This window comes from Astatotilapia calliptera, chromosome 1 (genome assembly GCF_964374335.1).
Source record: "Astatotilapia calliptera chromosome 1, fAstCal68.1, whole genome shotgun sequence".
Classification (NCBI taxonomy): domain Eukaryota; kingdom Metazoa; phylum Chordata; class Actinopteri; order Cichliformes; family Cichlidae; genus Astatotilapia; species Astatotilapia calliptera.
This window is the reverse complement of record NC_137422.1, coordinates 39,640,892-39,666,113: the sequence shown is the minus strand read 5'-3', so window position 1 is coordinate 39,666,113 and position 25,222 is coordinate 39,640,892. Positions and strand designations below refer to the sequence as shown.

Here is a 25,222-nt window from a genome sequence, read left to right as displayed (position 1 = left end):
TGTCGACATCTTTTATTTAAACTGGGAGAAGGAAAAATGGTCCAAGTCCTTTTGTTTTTTTTTAAAACCTTTATTTTTTTGGAACAGTGTCCTGTTCACTCAGATGGGCACTCAACTTTGCCGCTGTTGATGTCATCGATGACATCATGGGGATGGCGGCCATCGATGGTGCATCCCACAGACTGAGCGGTTCCCAGGATCTCCTTGATGGTTCCTGATGAGGAATAAAAATGATCATGAGCCAGAATAGAAACACATGAAAGACTAACAGATATTTAACATCAGGCAGCAGGTTTAGAAACAACACTTGAGGCTCATTTCCCAGAGACGGGTTTTTAACATTGAGCCTGGACGGCGCCAAGAGTCGGCCATCTTTGATTTACTTTAGTTTGTGTTCCAGACTTTTCGGCACAGAGCGGTCCATCGGTTTTTGGGCCGCCCTGTTTCCTAAAGCCGGGTCAATCTGAGCCTCCACTGGATTATACTCAGTCACTGGGACAGACGGGCATAGTGGCGGGAGGCTGAGCAGACGGTCAGGGAGAGGAGCCAATCAACAGCCCTGAAAAACCCAGGTTTCCCTGTGAGGTCTTACCGGAGAGCTCCCGGGCGATGGAGCGAGGCCTCATGACGCGAGCGATGCCCACGATCTCATCGAAGGTCACGCTGCCGCTGTGCTTAACTGGAAGATTAAAAGAGTTTATGGTGAGCAAAAAGCACCTGAGCAAGCCGAGCGCGTTCGGTCCGTGCGTTCAGAGACACTCACTGTTCTTGACCTTCTTCCTGTCACGAGGAGGCTCCTTCAGGGCTTTGATGATCAAAGCCGACGCAGAGGGAACCACCTCGATCTGTTCAACACAAACGGCATCCACTGAAACTTTAAACCCACAGACACACACCAATCACCACAGACACACACCAATCACCACAGACACACACCAATCACCACAGACACACACCAATCACCACAGACACACACACACACGAGGCCTGTGTGTCTGCAGGTGGCACTGGTTAACTCACCGCTGCCTGCCTGTTCTGGATGGTCAGCTTCACAGTGATCCTCAGGCCCTTCCAGTCACCGGTGGCCTTGGCGATGTCGTCACCCACTTTCTTGGGAGACTGGAGTGAGGAGAGAGAGAGGCGCTCTGTAAGTCACTCAGGTACGACAGAGGGGACTTCCTGTCTTAAAACAGTCTGTTGTGGGAGGCGACTGCAAATATTGACAGTTGTGCACACATCTTTAAAGCCGTGATTTCCCTGTCACTGACAGATGTATTTGACCAGCAAAACAAACACTTAAGTGCTGTCACAGTCACGCTGAAACCAATAAAAACCAAACTGAAACGATCAAACATGCTGAGAACAGGAACAGAGTCTCAGTTTGTGTTCCAGACTTTTCGGCACAGAGCGGTCCATCGGTTTTGGGCCGCCCTGTTTCCTAAAGCTGGGTCAATCTGAGCCTCCTCTGGATTATACTCAGTCACTGGGACAGACGGGCATAGTGGCGGGAGGCTGCTTTGATCCAAATCACACATTTTCTGATACTCACCAGACCCAGAGGTCCGATTTTGGGGGCCAGGGCTGAGGTGGCGCCGACTTCTCCTCCTGTGCACCTCATGTACACTGAAAGAAATGACAGACTGCATTAAAGCCTTTGCACACAGACAGAAAACTGTCATTTCTGAAGCTTCAGAATAAAACCGCTAACTAAAGCTACATGTTAAGAAACCACCCGCGCTGATCAAATGAAGCCGATCTCAGTTTGTGGAATTCTGCCTGTCCGGAAATGTTAGTTTAATCATTTTGGAGCCACTCTGTGATCCTTTTGAATCCATGACAGAAAATGGTCTTGGATCTCGGAAGAAGTTGGTCTTTCAGCATTGCCAGTCTTTAAAACAACAGTAAATGAGCAGAAGCCCTAAAAGTGCTCATTTTAAAACAACGAGGCACAGACAGAGCTCTGAAACCAGGATTTGGCTCAGAAGCTGATATGAATATCAGCTTCTGAGCCAAATGAACGCCAGTGAACTGAAAGAAAAAAGGTCACCACTGTAAATACCGACTTTACGTGGTTTTTTTGGCCAATAAATGCCAAACACTTATGAAGTGACTGATTGTTCTTCTCTGCATCACAGAAATCTCAAACATGACATGGTAGTGACCAAACTGGTGAATTCCTGCAGTTCTGTGCTGACTAAACTCACAGCAGCTGCGCTCGTACTTCAAACATCTCATTTCAGGTGGGCTGAAACCTTTACAGTAGCAACTGATGTGCATTTATTAGTCAGATATCTGCACGACACTAAAGCTTCCTGGTTGTAGGTAACGCAGTAGTGATGGATCACATTTGGCCGTCATAAAGGGTAAGACAGGAACCCACTGGCCAAAATGCACTCCTGCATTCACAGCCCAACTGTAAGCGATGACCTCAACCCAAGTCCTGAGCCAGATGGCTGCATCTGAAGCTGTGAAACAGCTGTTCTCCTAGAGGTTAAGTGATCAGACAACACCTGATGCTTCCCCAAAATTCTCATCTAATGAGGATTAACAGGAGCTGAACCATCTGTACCAACAGCTGACCCTCACACTCCCTCCATTTTCCTTCGCCCACATGTCGCTGGCAAACATAACCAACACTCAACATAAAAAGCCTAGATATAACAATATTTTGAATTACACAACATGTCAACAAATTACACTACTTTCCAAACCTTCACCTGCTTTAGCCAACTTAGTTTTTGCAGATCAGGAATTTGAAAGGAATAAACAGCAGCTGGACCTGTAAGAGTCCCATCATAAGTAACCTCCAACCATAAGTGTCAATTCAGCAGTTCTATCTTTGACATATTTTAGGATGCTTTTTACCCCAATGAAGCCCTTGGGGTGGGGGCACATTAGGAAAAAAATTAGCTCCATATTGTGCCACGTTGATCAAACTACACTTTCCACTGGAGAAATGTAGTTTTAAGGCTTAAAAGACTACAAGTTTACATGCTAACTCTATTGAGTTTGCACTAATGCTGTAATAGCAGTACATGCTCTCACGTACAAAAGGATTTAACCGCAGCATTGCGTCAAGTGTTTGACGCAATCCCAAAATTAGCATCATAACAATTGTTATAACTACGTCATTATTCATCGCTAAAAGCTGTCCAAACATGGTCTCCATATTGCATTAACACCCTTTAGAAGACTAACGGTTTCCTCATAAATGTACTTCAGCGATTTGTAAGGTAATTAACTGTGGCTAACGTTAGCATTAGTTGCTACGTTAGCATTAGATGCTACGTTAGCATTAGCTGCACGTGGGTCAGCACGTTACCCACTACACTACCCTCTACACCTGCCTCCGACCTGACATATTTTACTCAATTGGCATCATTAATTCTACAAACATCAACAAAAGCCTAAACTGAGTTTCTTCGTCGCGTTTCGTGTCCCATCTTTACCATTTTGTGAGCGCCGTGTGCAGGCCGCCAGGCAGGCGGAGGCAGACGGCAGAGAGCGACTCCATCCCGGCTGTGAAAAAGCGTCTGCTTTTATTACATTCAAAACATACCAATTTTAATCTCGTTGGGGTCGAATTTGGGCGGCATTTTGCTGCTGTGGAGGTTGAGCTCAGTTCAGCTTGGTTGGTGAGGGTGTCGGATGAACCCGGCTTCGGGACGACCGATAACTGTTGCACCTTCACCTCTAAAGGGGAGAAAGAGAAAGGAAGACCGGCGGCTGCGGAGGAGTTTATACTTCAGCCAAGTCCCGCGAGAACATGTGTCGCAGTTCGCGTTGAGACGTATGACGAAACGCCATGTGGACGTGGTTTAAGACTTACTTTAGCCAATAACTAAATTGCTAAAATCATTTCTAAAACTTTAGTGGATTTATTTGAACAATAAATAAATAAATAAAAAGACATCTGAAAAGACGAGCGTACTCCATGAAATTTGAATTAATATAGCTTCAAATAATAAATGCATAAATTACATCAGTGATATATATTATATTTAACTGTATTTTACTAGAAAAAAATTACATTGGACGTAAATACATTTACACCGGAAGCTCTTTCTGATGTGATCTGCTCCCAGTCTCAGCCTGAGGATCTTTCATAAAGAGAATTTTTGTAAACAGCACAGAGACACAGAAATACACACCGTCTGTTGTATGAAGAAAAATGAAACGCTACTCATGGCAAATTTAAATGCTAATTTACATCATGGAGTTTTTCACAATCAAATAAGGCACACAGTGGCGTGCCAGAAGCACAATACACAGCCAGTTTATCATGCAAATATACACTGTATGTTCATGTTCTTACAATAAAAACGAAGTAAAATGTTGGTATTCAGTTTAATCAGTACTTCATCTAAAACAATAAAGACAAATACAGTAAATGATGACAGAAATCAGATGGGATTTCCTTTAAAAACAAGCAGAGAAATGTTTAAATAACAACAACAACCCAGGTTATTATCCTGTGCAGACCAAACGCACCTTATTTTTACGAATCACACGTTACTCCTCACATCTGGAGTGCGTGACAGGATATAACTTACAATGCTGTGATTGCAGCCATTCCCCACGGTACTCATGGCCATTGATGAATGTCTTTGATCAATGGCCATGAAAATTTGCATATTAACGATCAAGGAACTGATCTCACAGCCCAGTGTTCATTCAGTGGGCTGGTTTCAGTTATTGTGCAAATGTCCTGTTTTTAAAGTTGGAAACCTGCAGTCAGCTGAGACTGAAGACTCACCTGGATGATGACGAAACGTTTCTCCCACTGAAAACGTCCAGATGAACAGAATCAACTTTCTGGGACTTTTCTTTACTTGTCTGGATGACTGAGCATGCATCAAGACAGAAATGGACGTACTTTTCAGAAGCCTGACATTTCTGTTTGAAATATCCTTTATTCATTCACTTTCTGAAATAAGTGACCAAAATATTTAACTCTTTCACAGTATTCTAATTTTTAAGATGTATCTGTAATATATAACCTGCAGATATCTGCTGTGTGGGAGTAAATACTGACAGCTCCTGATTAAATGGGTGGAGGACATCTCTGAGAAAACCAAATCCACAGACGACAGGAGTTGGTGCTAAACATGCTTTAAAAAAAACAAACTTTAAGTACTTTTTTCTTAAATCCAGTTTCACAGACAGTTACATCTATGTCAGTTTTGAGAGCAGGGCTCCATGATGTAAATTAGCTTATTTGATGATTGGGCCAGTGATGCATGTGCAGCATGGTTGACTATACAGTAATAATACAAAGCTCTGAGGAACAGAAAGAGAAACCATGAGTGCCTTTGATGGAAGCACTACAATGCAGAGTGTCGTGTTTGGCGCTGAGAGTTTAGTCGGTCGTGGGAAGTTATTTTCTGACCTGCTCGTGACCTCGGACGAGGCCAAAGTGCCGCTCGTGGGCGCTGAGTGGACGAGCATCCTTTGCAGCGGGCTGAAGGGCCTGTGTGCGGCTGCAGCATGAAAGCGTTGTGTCGGTGCTGCAGGTCTCTGCTTCGTCTTCCAGGTTGCTGCCGGCTGTTTCATCACAACACGAGTTGCATGAAAACAGCGTTTTTCCTGTTTGATTCCTGCAGGACTTTTTGACTCAGAGCTGCTCTACAGGAATAGCAACAGAACACAAGAGGGAGTAAGTGGGTGAGAAGCAGAGATCATCACTGCTGGGCTGCTTAATATGCATCATGAAAATCTGTGAGAAGAGTCAGAAATTCACAAGTTGCAAGATAAAAAGAGTGTTTTCAGAAATCCTCGACAGTTATAGCAAATGTCACATTTAAATAATCATTCTGATGTTTTTCAGCTCCACCAGTGCTGCAGAAAGCTGCTGCTCTGAAGCTCAACAACGTTTTTATCCTGCTAAATATTATTTCTATGTCAACTACATGTTTGATAATGAGGATAAATAGGGAGGAAGAGGGTGTCTGAAGATGCATGGCTGCTGAGGCTTTTCTAAAAGCTGAGAATAATTGATCAAAATAAGAATAAAACTTAATATTAGCTGCGTACTTCTTATAAATTATGAATCGTAACTCGGGTCATTTTACAGTAATGTAACACTACACCAGCGTGAAGCTTGAGGGAGTCCAGTTTCACCTCTGTTTCTATGCTCCTGTTTCTCTGTGTGTTCCTCTCATGTTGTGTGAACATCAGTTTAAACAGACGCAGCTCTCCTTTACATGCACAAAAAGTCATCACAGACAGAAACAGCAAATGTCAGGCGCAGACTGGGTTTATGGTCCGCAGGAAATGTATGTTAATGTAATGCTGTGTCCTTTGAAGTGATGGAAACACGCCTGTTTGTGTGAGAACACACACACATTTACAGCATGAAGGCAACGCGCCAGCTGTTATTTCTGCACAAACAAACTGTGAGCCTTCATGATTGCAACAAATGCTGGCCTTTTGTATAATCACGAGGATGCTCAGTGATATAATATCCTTCCTCCCAGGTGATGGAAGTACACTGAAGTGCACTTCACTCATGCGCATTAAGCAGTTTAGCAAACTTAGCTGAGGCTTCTGGCCTGGACGATATTTCTGGTCATGTTATGAATGTCTGCGTTCAGCAGCTTGCAGGTGACAGTTTTTAATATTTCCACCTCCCTTTGGATTATGCTGTTCTACTTTAAATCTGTCATCAGCGTACCTCTTCCACAGAACGTGACCAGCTTCAGTGACCGGGGACCCAGAGCTCTTATCCCCACAGTGAGCAAGTTTTTTAGGGGCTGGTTGAATCCATCATCTGCATGATCCCTCCTGCAGAACAGAGGCAATGGATGGGAGGGTCACCTATACGAGGACTGAGGATGCTCTTTGTGGACGAGCTCTCTATGTTGGTCAGTAAGTTTCTCAGTGTAAACCAGTGGCATTCCATCAGGACCAGCAAGGCAAGCAGTGTTTGACTTCTCAAATCTAAAAATAAATAAAAACATACCAAAGTAAATCAATCTCTCTGCTCCTCAAACTCAGACAGCACTGTTTTGGAGTCAGCTGTTGTTGCTGAAAGCGCTTCTTGTTTTGCACCCATAGGAAACTGTACCTGTCTCTATTTTAAGGGTGTATCTGTCTCCCATTAACAGTGACTGGAGCTGGGTAGGCACAGAGGCCGGCAGCTTTCCCCGTGCTTGCCATTTTGTAAAAGTCACTGCACACCACTGGTCTGATCTCTGTCTTTTATGACTAGATCACAGAGGTTTGGACTGGGCATCTTCAAGAAGTAAGGTGGACAGCATACATCTTCTTCACTAATAGTCAGAATGGGTGTACCAGTCCCTTTCTGCACTCGATCTGTACCCATGGCTGCATGGCAAACAAGGCCAATAAGGTCACTGCGAAGTTTGCAGATTGCACAGCACTCGTGGGAGAGACTGATTTCACAGGGAAGATGTGACTACCCTGGAAAAATCGCGTAAAACAGGTTTGAATGTTGGCAAGACAAAAGCGATTATAGTAGACCACAGGAAAGGGGGAGGGGTCACTCCTCTGCCAGTGATCATAAATAACTCAGTTGTGGAAAAAGGTGGATAGCTTTAGTCCACCTACACAAATACTTGACTCGAGCTACTCATACATTCAGCTGCTGTTGTTAAAAGGCAAACTAATTCTACTATGGCCTCAGGTTAAAAGAGCTTTGGTCTGATAACTCAGGTCCTCAGAGACTTTTACCAAAGAGAGACTGATTTGTGGATTCAGCACTTGTTAGGGTAACTGCACCGGTAAAGATGAAAATGGTGCACGCAGCTCAACAATGGATGCAAGCTGCCCCTAAAACAAGATTGATCCAAACACTGATGCTTTCAGGAATAGAAGGTAAGAGATGCAGGGCCAACAAACTACACACTGACAAACTAGTGCATGTAACCTTGGTGCATTCCTCTCTAGGTCACATGATGTCATTAAAATGCCCCTAAAGGCTCCAACAGCACAAACACAGTCCAGAGGTCCAGTTCAGCGACACGACAGCTGAGGTGAAGCCTCAGACAGGAAGCAGATACCTGTGTCACCATCCACCTATCAGTCAAAGCAGACCACGCCCATAATAATATAAACTATAATCCAGGTGAGGCATAAAAACATTTTCCCTCCATACAGGTGTTATAAAGGAGGAAGTTACCTATAGAGTCCAAACAGTGTGTGTATGAGGCTGTGAACACGTTTGTATTAGCTGCGAAGTTTTAACATGGGAGTCTATGAGGACCGACTCACTGCTGCCTCTGCTGGACGTTAGAGAAACTGCAGGTTTTGATAAAACCCAATCCTAGACTGCCAAGTCATGCACTAGTCATAATATTTTAGATTTACTGGATGAATCCATTTGGTCTTCGGAGGCTTTCTCTGTATTATGCAGAACGTGTACTGTGTCTAGTTCATTGGCTAATTTTTAGATCGACTTTCCTGGTCATCAGGAAGTGATCTTTTGTGTGACTATATAAAAATATTATTTACGCTTCACTGTTATTATTGTTATTACTGAGATAAGCCCTGGAGACATATTTATGCTTTCTGTTTTATTATGTACTTGAGCCAAAGAGATTAGATGTAAGCAACATGAGGTGAGGCAGGTGGGCTGTTTTAACTTTTAGATTTTTAAACATGCCAAATCTGTGGACTTAATTATGGCCAAACATATTTAAAAAGTGAAGAACTGGAGGTCACTGCTGTGAGCAGTTAGTGTGATGGGTCAGAGGAGTGAACTACTGTACTCTCAACTATTGGAAGTCACCAACAAAAGAAGGAAAGTGTGATTTTGGACACAGCAATTAAAACCCTATAAGACTTTAATCACGACTTTATTGTGCACCGAATGAAGTGGAGAGGAAAGTTCTTACAAACCCGGTCAGTGTGAAACAAGGTCAGACGTGCTCCTGTGGTGAACGAGCTCGTGAACTGAAACGATCGAGGAGCCAAAACACAATTTCTTCTCCTCGTTTGAGCTCAGTTAAAAGAGACGGGCTGTGTGCTCTGGCCCGATTCCCTCGACTGTAACCGTCCTCCAAAAAAATCAATGGAGGAAATTATAAAGCAGAGAAAATTAGACTGAAGACGAGAGGAACAGAGGGAGAGAGACTGATTGGCAAACACGGGGAAAAGGTCGAGTAGGAGACGGAGGAGAGGAAATCAGATCATTCTCCCCGAGTTTAACAAATGAGCTGTCCAACGGTGTGTGTGCTTGTACGTCTGTCTTTGTGAGGACTGTCAGGATGGAAAGCAGGGACATTATGCTGGGTCATTTCTTTTAGGGAGGAACTTTACAGAGCTGTTTGAGATTCAGGTCAGAATCAGGTTCAGGTGAGAGGTAGGACAACCCAGATACAAGTCTTTTTCTTTTTTTCCCGCCTGTCCCGTTTGGCTCTTTTGTCATCAGAATTATTGTCTAAAGGCAAAGAAAGGTGCCCAAAGGATTTACTTTACCAAATGGACCATCCCAGCCTTGCCTTAACGGTCCATTTGATTCACCTTTGCTTTTATTGTTTACTTTATTTTCACTTGCTAAACACGGGACAGACTTGACTGGGGAAAGAAAGAGGGAAAGAAAAAGAGCGGGGAAGAGGGACGGGGGAGAAGGGCAAAAAACAAAAAACAACAAAACAAACAGACAAAAAATACAAATATCAATCACCTGGATCACCTGTTGAGAAAGAAAAAAGAGAAAACAAGCAAAAAGAGAGCAATATAATAAACAACATCATCACGATGATCTATGTGAATCTAACAGTAAATATTAAACATTATTGTGCAGCACGTACGATCGACAGCACACAGTGTGCTTTGAGGTAGGAGCCAAAAAGGGTGTAGTTTGTGTGTGTGAGCACCCGTGTGTACACCTGTGAGCATGAGTATTTAAAAGGTTCCTTCATGTAATGATCTGCTAGAGGGTGTGGGGGGGCCACAGCCCCGTCCTCCAGGGCATGAAGCAGGTATGGAGGAGATCAAAACTCCAGACATCCAGAGGCCCCCAGAACACAAGAGACCAAGGAAGACCAACAGAGGGGCAGCTGCGCCACTGTCCCAGAAAGAGCTGAGGAGAGTCCCAGATGAGGGCTCACTCAGCAGCCCCGGAGCAGAAGCCAGGGGGGGTTGCAGTGACGCGCCCGTGAGCTCCGCCGGCAGTCAGCTGTGCCTGAGTGACCGAGCCCCAGGCCCAGAGACCAGGGCAAGGGGGCCCAGGCCCATCCGGACCGGGGCCCAGTTCAGCAGCGCCGCCCGACCCCACTGCAGAGAAAACTGCACCCACCACATCATCCACTCATCTCCCAGACTACACAGAACAATAGACACCCAGGCTGAGTTCTTCCTCCACTTCTCCTATATCTCCTGGAGAGAGCAGACCTCCTGCAAAGATGTAACAGCCTCCCCACCAGTTGATGAGCCCCCCAGGTGGCTCGATGCACTGGCGGCACCTTGCGCCAAGGCTAAGCCCCCATACACCCACCTGCCTACAACCCAGGCAACACACCAACCAGGACCCAAGCCCCCAAGGCGGAGCACCCCCAGAACTCCATGCTCGCCCCGGACCCACCCAGAGGCAGCCAGGCTACCAGGTCAGTAACCAACATCCGTCAGCACAGACCCTCCCCTATAGCCCCGCTGCATGCAGCCACGAGGAAACCGTCACCTAAGAGCCAACAGAGCCCTTAATAGGCCGTGACCGCTACCCCGGGTTGAGCCCTCCAAGGAAGATGCTCCTGGGGAATCCCCCGACGCCCCAAGCCTGTCCCTACCACCACACCAATCACAACAGCCAAGGTGGGACCAAACTATGACCCCCCACCCCCACTATGATGGAGCTGATCAAAGGAGCCCAGAGCGATTGATCTGATGTGGTGTCAGAGGCTGTATCAAGACTAATGTAATCTAATAGATCATTTCTATATTGGTTAGAATTAAGATTATTTTTATTTTTCCAGTTCATGAGGACAGTTTTCTTGGCAACTCAGGTAAAAGTTAACTTTAAGAAACAAAGAGTGGCCAAACGACATGGTAACACTACAACATCCACATCGTGAAACAGGGAATTTATTTTTTATAAGCACCTTTAAATCAAAGCTCTTCTGTTCATCTCCTCTGATTTCAGCACCATATTTTGTTATTTTAGCACTACAGCAGCTTTGCATGATTAACAGCTAAAAATAATCCTTCTGTATCTTAATCTGGGCTTCGGTGCTCCTCAGTTCATCCTCTGTGCGAAACGTCCTCCTTTAGAGCTCTCTCCCTCCACACAACTTTCTTCTAATTAACTTCCCCTCATATACATAAAGTTTGGACAGCAGGTGGGCGGGGCATCTGTGCTGATATGTTACCATAGCACAACAGTGTTGTAATGCAGCTGATCTAAGATGCCTCCTGCATTTCACCAGGACATCCGAGGTGTTTTTGGAGATAAAAGTAATGGGGAAACGCTCGAACTTCCTGTTTAATTTCACGTCACTTGCTGTAAATGTGTCAGGGCACAGATGCAAAAGGATCCCTTAACGCTGCTTTAACAAAACGGCACGTCCACGAGAAGAGAAACCGTAACACTGAGCCTTTAGAGCACATCCACAGTTTGAACATGAGAAACAGCAGAACAGCAGAGTAACTCTCGATTATTAGGATTTGATTTTTATCAGAACACAAACAGCGAAGGAGAAAATACAACGAACGTTATAAACCAAACGGAGTCATTTAAAAGTGATGTGTGTTAGTCAGCGACGTCAGTGCTGTGCATGTGGATGTGTGGGCGGTCTGAGGTGGAGGTGCTGTGGAGTGGAAACCAAACAAAGCAAAAGATAGTGATGCTGTCAGAGATGGAGAGAAAAGAGCGAACCTGAAGCTTTTATACGGGTCGAGCACCGGGCCCGGGGGCTGCAGGTCCAGCTCAAAGACAGGTAGACACACACACACACACACACACACACACACACACACACAGACACACACAGACACAGACACACACACAGACACACACGCACACACACACACACACACACACACACACACACACACACACACACACACACACACACAGACACACACAGACACAGACACACACACAGACACACACGCACACACAGACACACACACACACACACACACACACACACACACACACACACACACACACACACACACACACACAGCTGTGGGAGGCAACGCAATGTGTGCTTCCCATCGACCTGTTTACAGTGTGAACACAGTGCATTAATGGAAAACGGCGCTACATTTCAGCACGTTACCAGCTGCACACGCAGCCACGTGAATCCGACAGAGCTGCTCGGGTTTGTGGGTAACAGCACGTCATCTCTTGTGGACAAACAGCGAGAGGCAGCAAATCCCCCACCACATTTTTATTAGAAGCTTTCATTAAAAGTGCGGTCACATATTTGAGAACCTGCACGCCATGCAGCACCATGCGAACAGAAACTGCTGTCTGGAACGCTAAAGAAAAGAAGCATGAAGACGGATTTAGAGAAACGTCTCCCACTGAGATGTGACCTTTTTAAAAAATATATTTTTCATTTTGGAAAATTGTTTGTTGGAATAAATATAATAACATCACAACGTTAAACAGAGCTCTCTGCAGTGGTTTTGGGGCCTAGCTAAGTTTAGCCTGGTTGGCCCAGCTCAGAGGTAACTGAGGCAATACTGGCTTATGTAATATATGTGGAGTGGTCCTTTAAATGTGAGGCAGCACAGCAGCTCAGTGGTTATCACTGCTGCAGGAGAGTGCTCCAACCATCAAACCACCAGGCAACAAAGAAAAGCATGTTTCATTAAAAAAATCATTAAATAAAGTTATTTTGATTGTTTGATGATGTCGTGTGATGGACTGCCCAGGGCGTTTCCTGCCTCCTGCCCTGTGTCAGCTGGGATAGGCTGAAATAACAGAAGGGTCTGATGACGGCCACCACCTCCCAGCCTTCACAAAGAGCTGAACCAGTGAACCAAACGAGCTCACAGAGACCCTCGCTGCTGATCTTTGTGGCTGTTTGTGTTGACAGAAATCTAACTTTAATTTGTCTTCTTTAAAATAATTTTCGGATTGTAATTGTGTTTTTCTCCTTCTGCGAGGTTGGTTGTGTTTAAATAGAGATCTTTAATTGTCTTTATACTGACAAATGAACCGACGGTGAGTGAAAACGTTTGAAGAGCAAAACCAGAGCACACACTGACTGGGTTCAGAAGGTTAATCTCCAGAGTTTCACTTCCGATTAAATAACAGTTAAAAAAAACAAATCAAACGAGATGAGCGTTGACGTCTGTGAACCCTGAGCTCCCACAACACAACGACACTCGAAATGATTCGTTCGTCACACTCAGCCCGACAAATCTTTCTATTGGCTCATTTATCCCTTTTTTAAAATATAATTTTTTTTCTTTATATAGTTTTTATATCACTGACGGCACGTTAAAGTAACCTAATACATCATGTAGAGTTTTACTTTAACTACAGGTTAGATGGTTCGTGTAACGGTTGCAGGCGTTAACTGCAATAATCAATAAAAATTCAATGCAATCAGAAAACCTGAATCAACCCTGATCTATCTGATGCTGACTAATCACTGCCCCCTGAGGTTTTGTGAAGCATGGAGAGAGACAAGAACAACCACCACAAACATCGTGTGACTGTCTAAAGACTCATTCACTTCAGTTTTTCTTTGATTAAATATACAATTATTGCATTTAGTTTTTTTTAAATCTGCTTGAGATTCACCCTCTTCTTCACTTCTCTTCTCTATATGTGAATACTAAATGATTTTACATTAACACAGTTATTTCTGCTCCGAAGCCTCGCGTTGATTCTTTTGGCTCTCATGTAGTTTTTGTCTCAACGCAGCCATGAATGAAATCACACTGGGTTTTATCACTGCACATAGAACTACAAGGTGAAAAACCTTCTGTGATAAATAACTCTTCAACCTAGTGACTGAGCGCTCAAGTGAAAAATGCTATACAAGAACCTCCCCTACCTCGGATGCGGCCAACGCTCCCTGAGCCTGGACCTACCAGAGGTTTTATCGTAGGGATGGGAATCAATAGGAATTTAGCAATTTTGATTCCATTATCAATATCACTTATTGATTTGATTCCTTACAGATTTCTCTCATCGAGTCACCACCATCACTGTCATGGTCCTGGGTCATGTGACCCAGTATTCTGAGTTCTTGGTGTTTTTGTTATTCCTTTCAGTCTAGTTTCATTTCAGTTTATCTGGTTACATTCTGTCATGTCTGGGTTACAGTTTTAATTCATGATTTATCAAGCTCCCATTTGTCTCATCCCTGTGTGAAGTTTTCTGTGTTTATCTGTCATGTTTCATGTCCACGTTTTCTTTGTTTGTCTAGTTCGAGTCATGTCTGGGTCTCGTTATGTTTCCCGTTTTATTTTGAAGGATCCTTGTGTTTTTTGTTTATTGTATTTAGCTTCACGGCCCCTGTCCTGTCATTATGTTAATTGTTGTCAGCTGTTTTCCCCGTGTGATTCTGCTTCCCCTGATGATTTGTTATGTGTACTTAATCCGTGTGTTTCTGCTCAGTCGTTGTCAGATCCTCTGTTAACCTCACCACAGTTTTCATAGGTTTACTCCATTGTTTCTCTGTTTCTAGTTTACTCAGTGTTCATAGTTTTTCCTACTTTTTCACTGAGTGTCACAGCCTTTTTGTTAACAGTGTTCATAGCCTCCTTAGTTTCCCTAGTTCCTTGTTTTTCTTCTGCAATCAGCCAATAAAGGCTCGCTTTATTTTTGAAACTACGTTTGTCTCCACCATGTCTGCATCTGGGTCTACCTCTTTCCTCACACCGGCGCACCCCGCCGTGACAATCACGAAACAGCATCACTTGGCATCTGTGCAGAACAGTTGCATGCTGCACCCTCAAATGTTTGTGTATGTTGGAGGTGTTTCTGTTATTTTGCTAATTATTACATATGTAGATGTAATAAATATTACATGTATTAATTTTCTTAAAAATAACGCACTAGCTTGGTTAATTACTCCCAGGACAAAGTAATTCATTATGTTACTCTTTACATTACTTTCATGTTACTGTAAAATAGCTGAAACTCACTGACACATAATCACAATGTAACAACATAAACTGAGGCTGCAGCCACACTCCAACTCAAATCCGTATCCTAATGAGCACACGTACAATCTTCGTCTTAGTATTTAGGTATGAACACAAAACTGAAAGCACGTAACAAAGATGGAAACCAGCACAAACAGCGTTTAAAGTGGTCGCCATGGTGATTCTACTGTAGAAACATGAACAGGTAGAAACGCGGCTGCAGCCTGTCTGCTCATCAGTTTGTTACCTGTTGAAGTTCAGGGTCAGTGTTTGTGGGTCGGGGTCAGCAGTGCTTGTTCATAGGGGCTCGACTGATTGTTGGGTTTTCTCTGAATTATTGTAGGTCTTTACTTTGTGATTTGGTCCTATTTGATTGATTGATTGATTTTCCATTTGCACTCACTGTTTCGTATACTTCTACATGATATAATGCTCGTTCAAGGCACATACTGGTATATGCACATTAACAATGAGGAGTAATACAAACACAACATGCATAGAGGATTCCCCGATCTTTAGCATGAATGAGTTGAGCTCCTCCCAGCATTGGTTTGAAATCCCTGCTGTTACTCCAGTTTCCACTTTTCTTTATTCGATTCCTTCTGTTATTATAAAGATTTTTTGATGCTTGTGATTATAGTGAGATGGAAAATGTGGATAAAGAGGACAGTCAGCTGGGAGTCAAACTGGGGGGCTCTGTATCGGAGGTCTCGTCCTAACTCAGCCATGAGATGTCCCAGTTCCCTCATTTTTTTGTCTGTGGAGGAATGGGTGGTCTCTTCATCACCAGCGGTCACTTGACTGGAGCTACAGTGGCAATCTTGGCCTCTGACGGCGGGTGAAGTCGACGGGGGGTTGTAAGTGGCTGTGCTGCTCTGCGTCTGTGACATGAAGTGATTGACAATGATTGGTTGGTTTCATCTGAAGCAGCCCATGTTCTGAGTGATTGCAGCAACAGGCGGACTCAGAGACCTGAATTTTGCCACAGAGGACTGGACCTGCACGACTACCACAAGCATTTCACATGAGGTCACGTATATGACTTTACATATAACACACTCAGTTTGTCATGTATGGTTATCCTGCTTCATCATAAGCTTTGGACATTTTCCATTGTTCTAAAAAAAAGGAAAAGAAAAGAAAGAAAGCGTGGGAATGTACTGCGACTAAAATAACACGAAGACCTTTCTCCTACAAACATCCCCAGAGCTGCTGGTCATGCCTGTGTGTTTATGACATGTCGACAGTTCCTGCTGCTCAGGTAGAAAACAGGACGTCACTGCCGGTTCATCACACCAGCAGCAGCACGCTTATGAAGGGATGGGAGCTCCAGGTGGAAAGGATTAATGTTGGGGTCAAAGTTGAATCTGACTCAGTTCGGGGGGGTTAAAATAATGAGCAAGGCTCAAATGCACCAACAGAAAGCGTGTGGGCAGTTACCAAAGATGACAGGAAGTACAGGTGTTTATATACCTGCTGTGTTCATACACGAACATGACAGACAGTTAACCTCTTACTGTGACACACACACACGATTACCCACGTTCCTTAGCAGCAGAACATCCTGTGACTGCACTGACGAATTCGTCATGTCTGTGAACATGTGATCTGATAATCATGTTCATGGTAATACAGGTGGTTAAAAAAATATAAGAAATATATAAAAATCAAAGGAACACTTTAAATCCAGCATCGAGTCAGTGGAACTTCTTGGACATGGATCTGCTCAGTTAGGCTGTTAGTCAGGACCAGCTGCTTTGGTGGTAATGAAAGCAACAACAGGTGCGTGAGCGGGGCAACAATGAGACCACCCCCAAGCAGGGATGATCTCACAGGTGACTGTTTTCACTAGTTTTGCATTTGTCCAGGGTCAGTGTCCCTACTGGTAGCACAAGGTGATACCTGGACCCTACAGAGGCGGCACTCGGGCTCGACGCTGACTAGTGGACCCTGTGCTCACTGCCCAGCACCGTGGAGCCTGATTGGCATTTGCCAAAGAATACCAGAATCAGCACTGGTAGCCTGAGCTTTCCAGAGACGAGAGCAGGTTCATCCTGAACTCATGTGACAGACGTGAAATGGTCTGGAGACAGCGTGGAGGACGTCATGCTGCCTGTAACATCGTTCAGCACGACTGGTTCAGTGTTGGTCAGTGACGGTCTGGGTGGCATATCCATGGAGGGACACACGACCTCTATGGGCAACGACACCCTACAGCCATCAGGTATCAGGATGAAATCCTTGGACTCACTGTCAGACTCTCGGCTGGTGGAGTCGCTCCTGGGTTCCTGCTGGAGCAAGAACCCAGGAGCGACTGAGACCGGAGTATGGTCCGTTAATTCCCCCCCATCATGCATCATTTTGATCTACGTTGTCTTTGAATTCAGCCTCTGGATGTTGATGTGGCATCTTTTCATTCATTACCCTTATTAGTATAAATAACCAGTATTATTATTTTTCCCCATTAAGATGCCGGAGGAGCGGCTGGCTGGGTGGACGGAGCGTTAACTTTAGCATTCTGTGTTAAATCTGGCAGGTTTTTGGACACATTACCGACCATCGCTCAGACTCTGATACTTGCAAATCAGCGCTCAGTAGCATCCAAATAATATCCTAGAATTACACTCATCAAAACTGGAGCTCAGACTTCTCGGATGGTCTGTTGGTACAATGACATGTATAGAAGGAGGAACTATCCATGGAGACCAAAACAGGTTTTCTATCGGCCTGTGAGTGCGTTTACTTCTGCTGTAAAGTCGGCCGTTTTAACACGGGAGTCTATGGGGACTGACTCGCTGAGGGAGCCTCTGGTGGTTGTTAGAGGAACTGCAGGGTTTTGGCACTGTCACATTGACTTCACTTTTAGCAGAAGCTCCATCAATGTTTCATACAGTCTGTATAAATAGGAGCAAATATTAAAAAATACTGACCCATTTCTTGACTTGCCCTGGTTCCAAATCAGTGAATAGGAGATACGACGAGGGACCCCTGCAGTGTGTCTGTAACCGAGCTCCCCTCAGTTTGTGTGAATTTCATGTTTAATAATGTGACTTTTCTCCTTTATGGCGACTTTATATTGGGGTAAAAAACCACGATGTTACGACCGTGTGCACTGAGAGCGGGCGAGGCAGGAACGTAAACAGAGTCCAGACTTTAAATGAGCTCCATTATTCTTTAAAACATTCTGTCCTTGTTCTGCTGTTTCTCCGAGCGTGACTCAGCTCCATTTATCTCTGACAGCTCTGGGACGTTTCAAACCGTTGCTGTCCCAGAAGATCACCTTTATCCCACCATGCATCTCATCCCAACAGATAACAACGCTGTCCAGTGTGGTGCTACCCGAGAGCGAGGCTTTAATGGCCCGCTAATACTCGGATTCTGTTCGTGGACTGAACCGATGGTTTACGCGTCTGTGCTTTCTGCCACTGACACACAGCACTGTAATGTGGGCCTATTCTTTTCATTTCAAACAACGTATTTTTATAGTTTGACTCCAGAGTAGCTTTGCATTATTCATGATTTTTAAAAAATCTTTTTCTACATTATACAGGGCCTTTGTGCAGACCCCAGTTCATCCCTTCTGTGTAATAAGCTGTTTTAAGGCAACTTTTCTGATTGGCTGCCCTTGTAAACAAAAGATTTGAACAACAGGTGAGAAGGACTTCTGTGATAAGCCTCACCATCAGAGGATTTCTGAAAAGCAGAATCAGACCTTGGTGAGGAGCGCTGTGAGGTGTACTGGCCTTTCAAACAGGTCGACCACACCTGCGCTAAATGTTCCAGATTCTGGGAGAAGGTTCACTGAATTCAGCCTGCCGTGATCCGGATGATGGATGAGACGGTCAGAATAACGTAGCGTATGATCCTCTTCCGTCTCTGAATTGTGGGGAGCATAAAGTGAAGTACAAAAAACTCCTTTATAGTATAAAGTTTTTTAAGATCCTTAAACATGTGATTAAAGTTTAAACTGTTGGTCATGGACAGAGCTGATAAAAAGCTGGAGATGACTCGTGACTGATGATGAACAAGGCAGCACGTTGAAGGCACACGAGCCTCAGCCAACGCTGGAAACACAGGCACAGGTCAGATTTCTATTCTGCACCATGTTTCTCTCTTTTAAATTGTTTGTAATGTATCTGGGATTTAAACAGCCATTCAAACCTTTAACATATAAAACCAAACATACCATTAGGAAGAGCTGGAACTGAGCTAATGTTAAAGCTGTTAGGTCAAAACAAGCAGCCCTCGGGTTACTGACTTTAGGGCAGATAGTCTGCAACAGTAAAAGGACACCTGGCCCATATAATCTGATTCATTTCTGAGGGCTTCCTCCATAGACGCTCCACAGACTTCCTCTCTTTCTTCATTCCATTATGAGAAACAGGAGACTGACAGGGAGCGGTTCAACCACAGCCTGAATGCTCGCTGAAGCATCGCTCACACCAACATGCCATATTAATGAAACGCAGTTCAGCTGCATTCTGAATCAAGGACAAGCCTTTACAAGTAGACGTTGGAAGGCCTGATAAGGGTTTGGAGGCAGAAGCTAATTAACGAGTGTTTGAGAGGACTGTTTGTGCCGAATCAAGGGTGGGTTATCAGTTGCCCTGGTGAGCGGGTCCCCTGGTGATTTGCCACAAATTGAGAGAGTGGAGCAATTCCCCAGGAGTTTGGTTTAATTTCTTCTGTCGGAGCGATTCCACTGAACTCCGTTAAGCCTCGACACCATCAGCAAATTAAGTTGCAAAAGAAGCTTAAGGTTTCCAAGCAGGACGAAATGAAAGGCTGGCTCAAATCTTTGACATTGCAAACATTTAAATGAGCTGCAAGGAGTCAAAACAGGGGAGAGCCCCAGTATACATCCATGTCCAACACAGAGGAGGTTCCTCTCCCCCCTCTGATATAACAAACCGGCCACAGGAGATAATAAACCCGGAATAAACTGGAACAAAGGCCCGGAAACTAATCTTAAAACTGGACTTAATGTTTAATCCATTGATAAACCTATTGACTTTGTACAGGGGGGGTCAGAAGGGGCCCAACATTTGCCTCGGGGCATTTCAGGAGGTTAATCCGGCCGTGCTCGGCAGTCTCTTTGTGTCCCAGTGCGCTCTCTAGTTTTCCTTCCCCCCCCCCTTTCTGCTCCTGGATTATCATGTAATCCCTGATATTCATCAGCCGGGCAGGTTCAAGCTCATTTCAGTACAGTTCTCCGACTTTGCTCTCTGTGGCTGGATTCTGCAGTAGAAGAAGGTGAGAAGGTCTGAAGATGAGAAGGAGGTTTTACCTAAAATACCACGTCACAGTGACCAAAGAGATCCAATACCAACAAAATAAAAGCATTATTTCATAAAAAAAAACCTGTAAACATTGCAAAGAAACCCAGTCACGACGCCTGCATGTTCACTGCCGTACCTCCACCTCCTTCATTTAATACAAAAACACTTGTTGTCATCGACTGTTTTAGCAGAATTCCTCGGGGTACAGAGGAATTGTTCCACACAGGCTTAAAACACATCTGGAGTGTTTTCAACACAGTCGTGCTCATTAAGTGGCGAAAACTCAAGTGTTTGATGGCCGTTAATTACCTGTCTGCTCACCCTTCCATTCCTAAAACTGTCACGTAACCTCCTGTCCTCCTGCTGACTTCCTGCCCGAGGCAAAGTCTTCAGTGTCACAAAGGCGCCTCTTTTTTAACCCAGGTAGATCGCTATAGTAACCTGTTGTGCACACCTGATCTGCTTCGTTCAATCAGCTCCAAGCTGATGCATTTTTAACTGTTTTTTTCCCTGATGATATTTTAAGAACAGTGTAACGCATTTTTGTGACTCTAATGTGCAGCTATGAAAAAGTGCACTGAAAAATACTGACTCACAAATGTGAAGAGTTTCTGCATCATTTCTCTCTTACTTTATTTGCACCACCAGCGTGTTGGTTTTTTTTTTTTAACTTATTCAAAATAGGAACTAAAGAAGACGTGAAAAAATAAAGATGAGCTCTATAAAAGCACGGGGGACAAACTTGAAGACACAAAAACCAAAGCAACAAAGACGGAGGAGCAGGTGAGACACAGGTGGAAATGTGAAGATGGAGACAGAAGAACACCGACCACAGGGGAACACAGAGCTGCAGATGCAGGCATCAGAGTCGGGGTTCTGACCCTCGAGCGAGCGTTTCTCTCATCGTCATCTTTGGATTTATAAGATGAAATTCATTGTTGTCGTAATCACGAGCTTACAGAGAAGAAGCACGGCTGAACTTGGTGCTGACAAACAGACACAATCAGTCATACCATTCGCATAAAAGAACAATAAAAAAGAATAGCTCCTATTTCATCATAAATAAATGGGCAATATTCATAATGATAGCAGCTTTAAGTAGTGGAAAAGATGATATAACAGAGGTTTTTCAGACTGTTGCACTGCACTTACGCGCACTCATGCGCTCGTGACTCGTCAGTCACTTAGTAGCTCTGCCGTAAAACATCAGCTGAAAATGAACATCATGTTTTATTCAGTGAGAATTTAAACTAGTGACCGAGACCATAAGCTCACGAGGAAAGTGTTTCAAATCTGCCTCTTCACAAGCTTCCTTTATACATATGACTTATTTTACTTGAATTTCTTTTCCTCGTCTACAGTTTCGTCTTTTTTATGATGTAACCAGTACTCTGTGTAAAGTGTTACAAAGTAACATGTTACTGTTACGTATAACTGTATTGGATACAGTTACTAGGCAAACAGTTATGTCTTTATGTTCTTTCTTCTGCAGGACGTGGAAGTTTGACCAAAGATGAACCCATATTTATTCCTGCACTCACACTACAATCAGCTGACTTCAGTTTCTGAGGGGGGAAATGAAGGCGTGGTCTGCTGTTTCAGAGGAGCGGAGATATGAACTCTGATTTCTATTGTTCAAGAGGACAAGAAGACAAATTGCAAACAGGACACCGACTCTTAGAAAGCATCTTCAGAGACAGCAGGCTGACACAAGGCGAAGACGTGTGATGTTAACACTGAGCAGCGAGAGCCTTCAGCATGTAACCAAAGCAGCGATGAGCATCAGACCTGCAGCGCTGTGGCCTCCAGTTCTACAGCAGAACAGCTGTCCAGAGTCAAACAGTAAAAGAAAGCGTGTGTGTGTGTGTGTGTGTGTGTGTGTGTGTGTGTGTGTGTGTGTGTGTGTGTGTGTGTGTGTGTCTTCTTTAGAATAAAGATTTGTGTCAGTGTGTGACCTCACACTTGTATTGCTTGTTATGGCATAATGTAAGAAGTAGGGTAGCTAAATGCTGCGGGGAGGTAATGTCCTGTGGTGGCGACATTTTCTTGACATCATTTATTTGACCTGCTGTTTTTGGACTTTTAGGTTAATTTGAATCTCATTTTAATTATTTAATAATTTGTCTGTTTAGGAAAATCTGTCAAATCAAATATGGAGGGAGCCACCGGGGTGACCCTTGAGAATCTTCAGGAGCTGAAAGCAGCTTAAATGACTGTAAATTGCTTTTCACCATATGCTTTTTGCTTTGTTTTATTACAGTTTTATGATTTTGCTTCTCAGTCATCTGTGAAGCACTTTGAGCTGCAGTCACCTGCATGAAAAGTGAAATACTCTCATGATTGACTGATTGATTTTTGTTTCTCCCACAGTCTACATGCGAACACAGGAGTCGCCCCCTGGTGGTCATCAGCAACAGTGCAGGTTTATGGGACTTCTGCACCTCACTACAGCTAGCCACATGCCCATCTTTTATATACAGTCTAGGCAGCGTTCAGTTGGACTTTGTTGGGAAAAAACCTCCAAAGGTTTTGTTGAGCTAACAGAGAGGCCCTGACTTTGCTGAACTGCTGCTGTTGTACATGCAGGTTTGTGTGTCTTCTCCCTCCCATGTTTTTACAGCGCACAGCTGCTTGCATACTTGCTCGTGGCTCTTCTGTATAAACTGGATTTTACTGAAAAGCTTTTGTTTAAGTGTAGCGAAAGCCTGATTGTTAAAGTTTGTGCAGGCTGGCGTCCAAACGCAGAGAGGATTAATAAAATGGACAGAAGATAAAACACAGAGCCTTAGTGTGTGTGTGTGTGTGTGTGTGTGTGTGTGTGTGTGTGTGTGTGTGTGTGTGTGTGTGTGTGTGTCACAAATGCAGTCACACACACAGGAAAACACACACTATTATGTCATTGATGATTTGCATTGCTGCTTTACAAGAAGCAGGTGGTTTCAGTCCAGATCTAATAACCAGAGCAACAGGCGCTCTGAAGGTGACATGCACGCTGCTATAATGTGACCGCCGTGTAATAAACGATTGGTAGGTTTGAGGAATGAGGCTCCCGATCAGCTGGTTATACGGTTTAAAAGTAAAAGCCAAAAAATAGCTCAAAGCTATTTCTGCCTCACCCCTCCCTTTCACCCTGGGGGGGGGGGGGGGTCTTTCTCTAAGGCAGGGCCAGACTGAACCTATTATCATAACATAACCTTTGTTTTGGGTCTTTATTGATGGACACAGTGGAAATACAGGAAGCACACCCAGGCAGATGAGGGGACTGGCAGTAGCGCGCATGTGTTACCCTCCTTTAATATCTGGTTGAACAGATTGCTCCGGCAACCTTTTGTAGGAGGTGACAGAGCTGTCGCATTGTACACACACACACACACACACACACACACACACACACACACACACACACACACACACACACAAACCTGTGGTTTTTCACCACAGGTTTGTGTGTAGGAGCTCTGTCACGGCTGTTTTCAGCAAACTAAAAAGCAACCCTGACTTTAAAACATGACATTTTTACACAGCTTTACTGCAAATTACATCTGGAGGGAACATATTTTCTCTCTTTCTAATATATTTACTGTTGAAGGGACCGAAAGAGTTCACCTAAGCAGGTGGGTGAGGTTGAAAAAAATATACCAGACAGGCTTTTTATCCAGTAGATTAAAGCGCCCCTGGTTTCTTTTAAATTTGTCTTTTATTGACTTCCAACTTTCATTTTCATTTGTTGTCTTCAGGTTTAGAAGAAGAACTTAATGTTTCACAGCATTGTTGGTTTGTTTTTTTCCACAAACCATTAAATTAATATATATGTACACACACACACGAGTAACATAAACTGTGTGAGTGCATGTAATCTCTGTGCATTCCCTTTTAGGTCAGATGATGTCATTAAAAAGGTTCAGACAGCACAAACATGGTCCAGAGGTCCAGTTCAGCGACTCCAGTTAGCTGAGGTGAAGCCTTGCAGACAGCTACCAGCTACAGCCACGAATAGGCCACGCCCCTTATAATGCTAACAGGTGTTATGAAGGAGGAAATAATCCACACAGAGCAAACAGTTTGTGTATCAGGCTGTAAACATGTTCATTTCTGCTGGAAAGCTTTAACATGGGAGTCTATGGGGACTGACTCGCTGCTGCCTCTGCTGGTCGTTAGAGGAACTGCAGCTTTTCATCATTTGTTTTTTACCACCTGGAATTTGTGACATTTAGTTTTGAGTATCTGAACAAAAACAGGGACTAACTCTGCGTATGTCCCTCCAGGAATAGAAAATAAGAACATAGTCGTCTGTGGTGTCAGTCATCAGGCGTCTAATCAAGCTTTATATTATTTTCTAGAAGGCCTGCAGAACGCATGTACAGTAGGGTCCCGTTGTAGTGCAGCAGCACCAAATTGGAGTCTACAGAGTGTGTACATGAAATTGAATCCACTTGCATGTAGATGTGAGAAGCACAGCTCTGGCTAATAAAGAGGCTGTGCAGTAGACCCGCTGCTCTGATCAGAATGGATGCAGCGCGCTTTCTTTTTTCTCTTGGTTACATCAGACTTACTGTTGCAGCTGAGAGTTTTTGCTGCTTCTGTTCCATCAGTGTTTGTGATTTGTGCCAGAGGGCTGCATGCTCTCATTCTGACCTGTGATGGAGTCACACAGACTTGCTGTAAGTTTAAATCCTGCAGGGTGAATTATCCGGTCCGACCTCAGAGCTGTGGAGCTGTTAGTGACTCAAAAAGATCCTGAAGATTAAATGGTTAAACTTTTACACGCGTCTCTTTCTTTTACCTCTTCGTGTCTCTCACATCAGACAAAACCGCCCCAAACTTCTTCCAGCACATTCAGCCTGTCTGTGTTTTACAGTGCATCGGCGAGA

The 25,222-nt window shown here is 44.1% G+C and overlaps 1 protein-coding gene and 2 non-coding genes across 4 annotated transcripts; all 3 read right to left on the bottom strand.

The window, feature by feature from the left end:
* Nucleotides 1-49: 49 nt before the first annotated feature.
* Nucleotides 50-3,861, bottom strand: rpl12 (ribosomal protein L12). 2 transcript variants are annotated; one of them, XM_026176907.2, is made up of 6 exons: nt 3,560-3,861; nt 1,550-1,623; nt 1,021-1,119; nt 764-845; nt 593-679; nt 50-214 (listed from the first exon to the last, which is right to left on the bottom strand). In XM_026176907.2, the coding sequence occupies exons 1-6, from the start codon at nt 3,594-3,596 to the stop codon at nt 96-98; spliced, it is 498 nt and encodes a 165-aa protein (XP_026032692.1). In that variant the 5' UTR covers nt 3,597-3,861; the 3' UTR covers nt 50-95. The 2 variants fall into 2 exon arrangements, with proteins under 2 accessions (XP_026032692.1, XP_080159878.1); XM_080303752.1 differs by having other exon boundaries at nt 3,450-3,753.
* Nucleotides 390-518, bottom strand: LOC113028113 (small nucleolar RNA SNORA65). Its single transcript, XR_003273195.1, has one exon. It is a non-coding gene; the product is annotated as a small nucleolar RNA SNORA65 (small nucleolar RNA).
* On the bottom strand, nt 1,382-1,509 carry LOC113028106 (small nucleolar RNA SNORA65). The gene has a single exon (XR_003273194.2). It is a non-coding gene; the product is annotated as a small nucleolar RNA SNORA65 (small nucleolar RNA).
* Nucleotides 3,862-25,222: the final 21,361 nt, after the last annotated feature.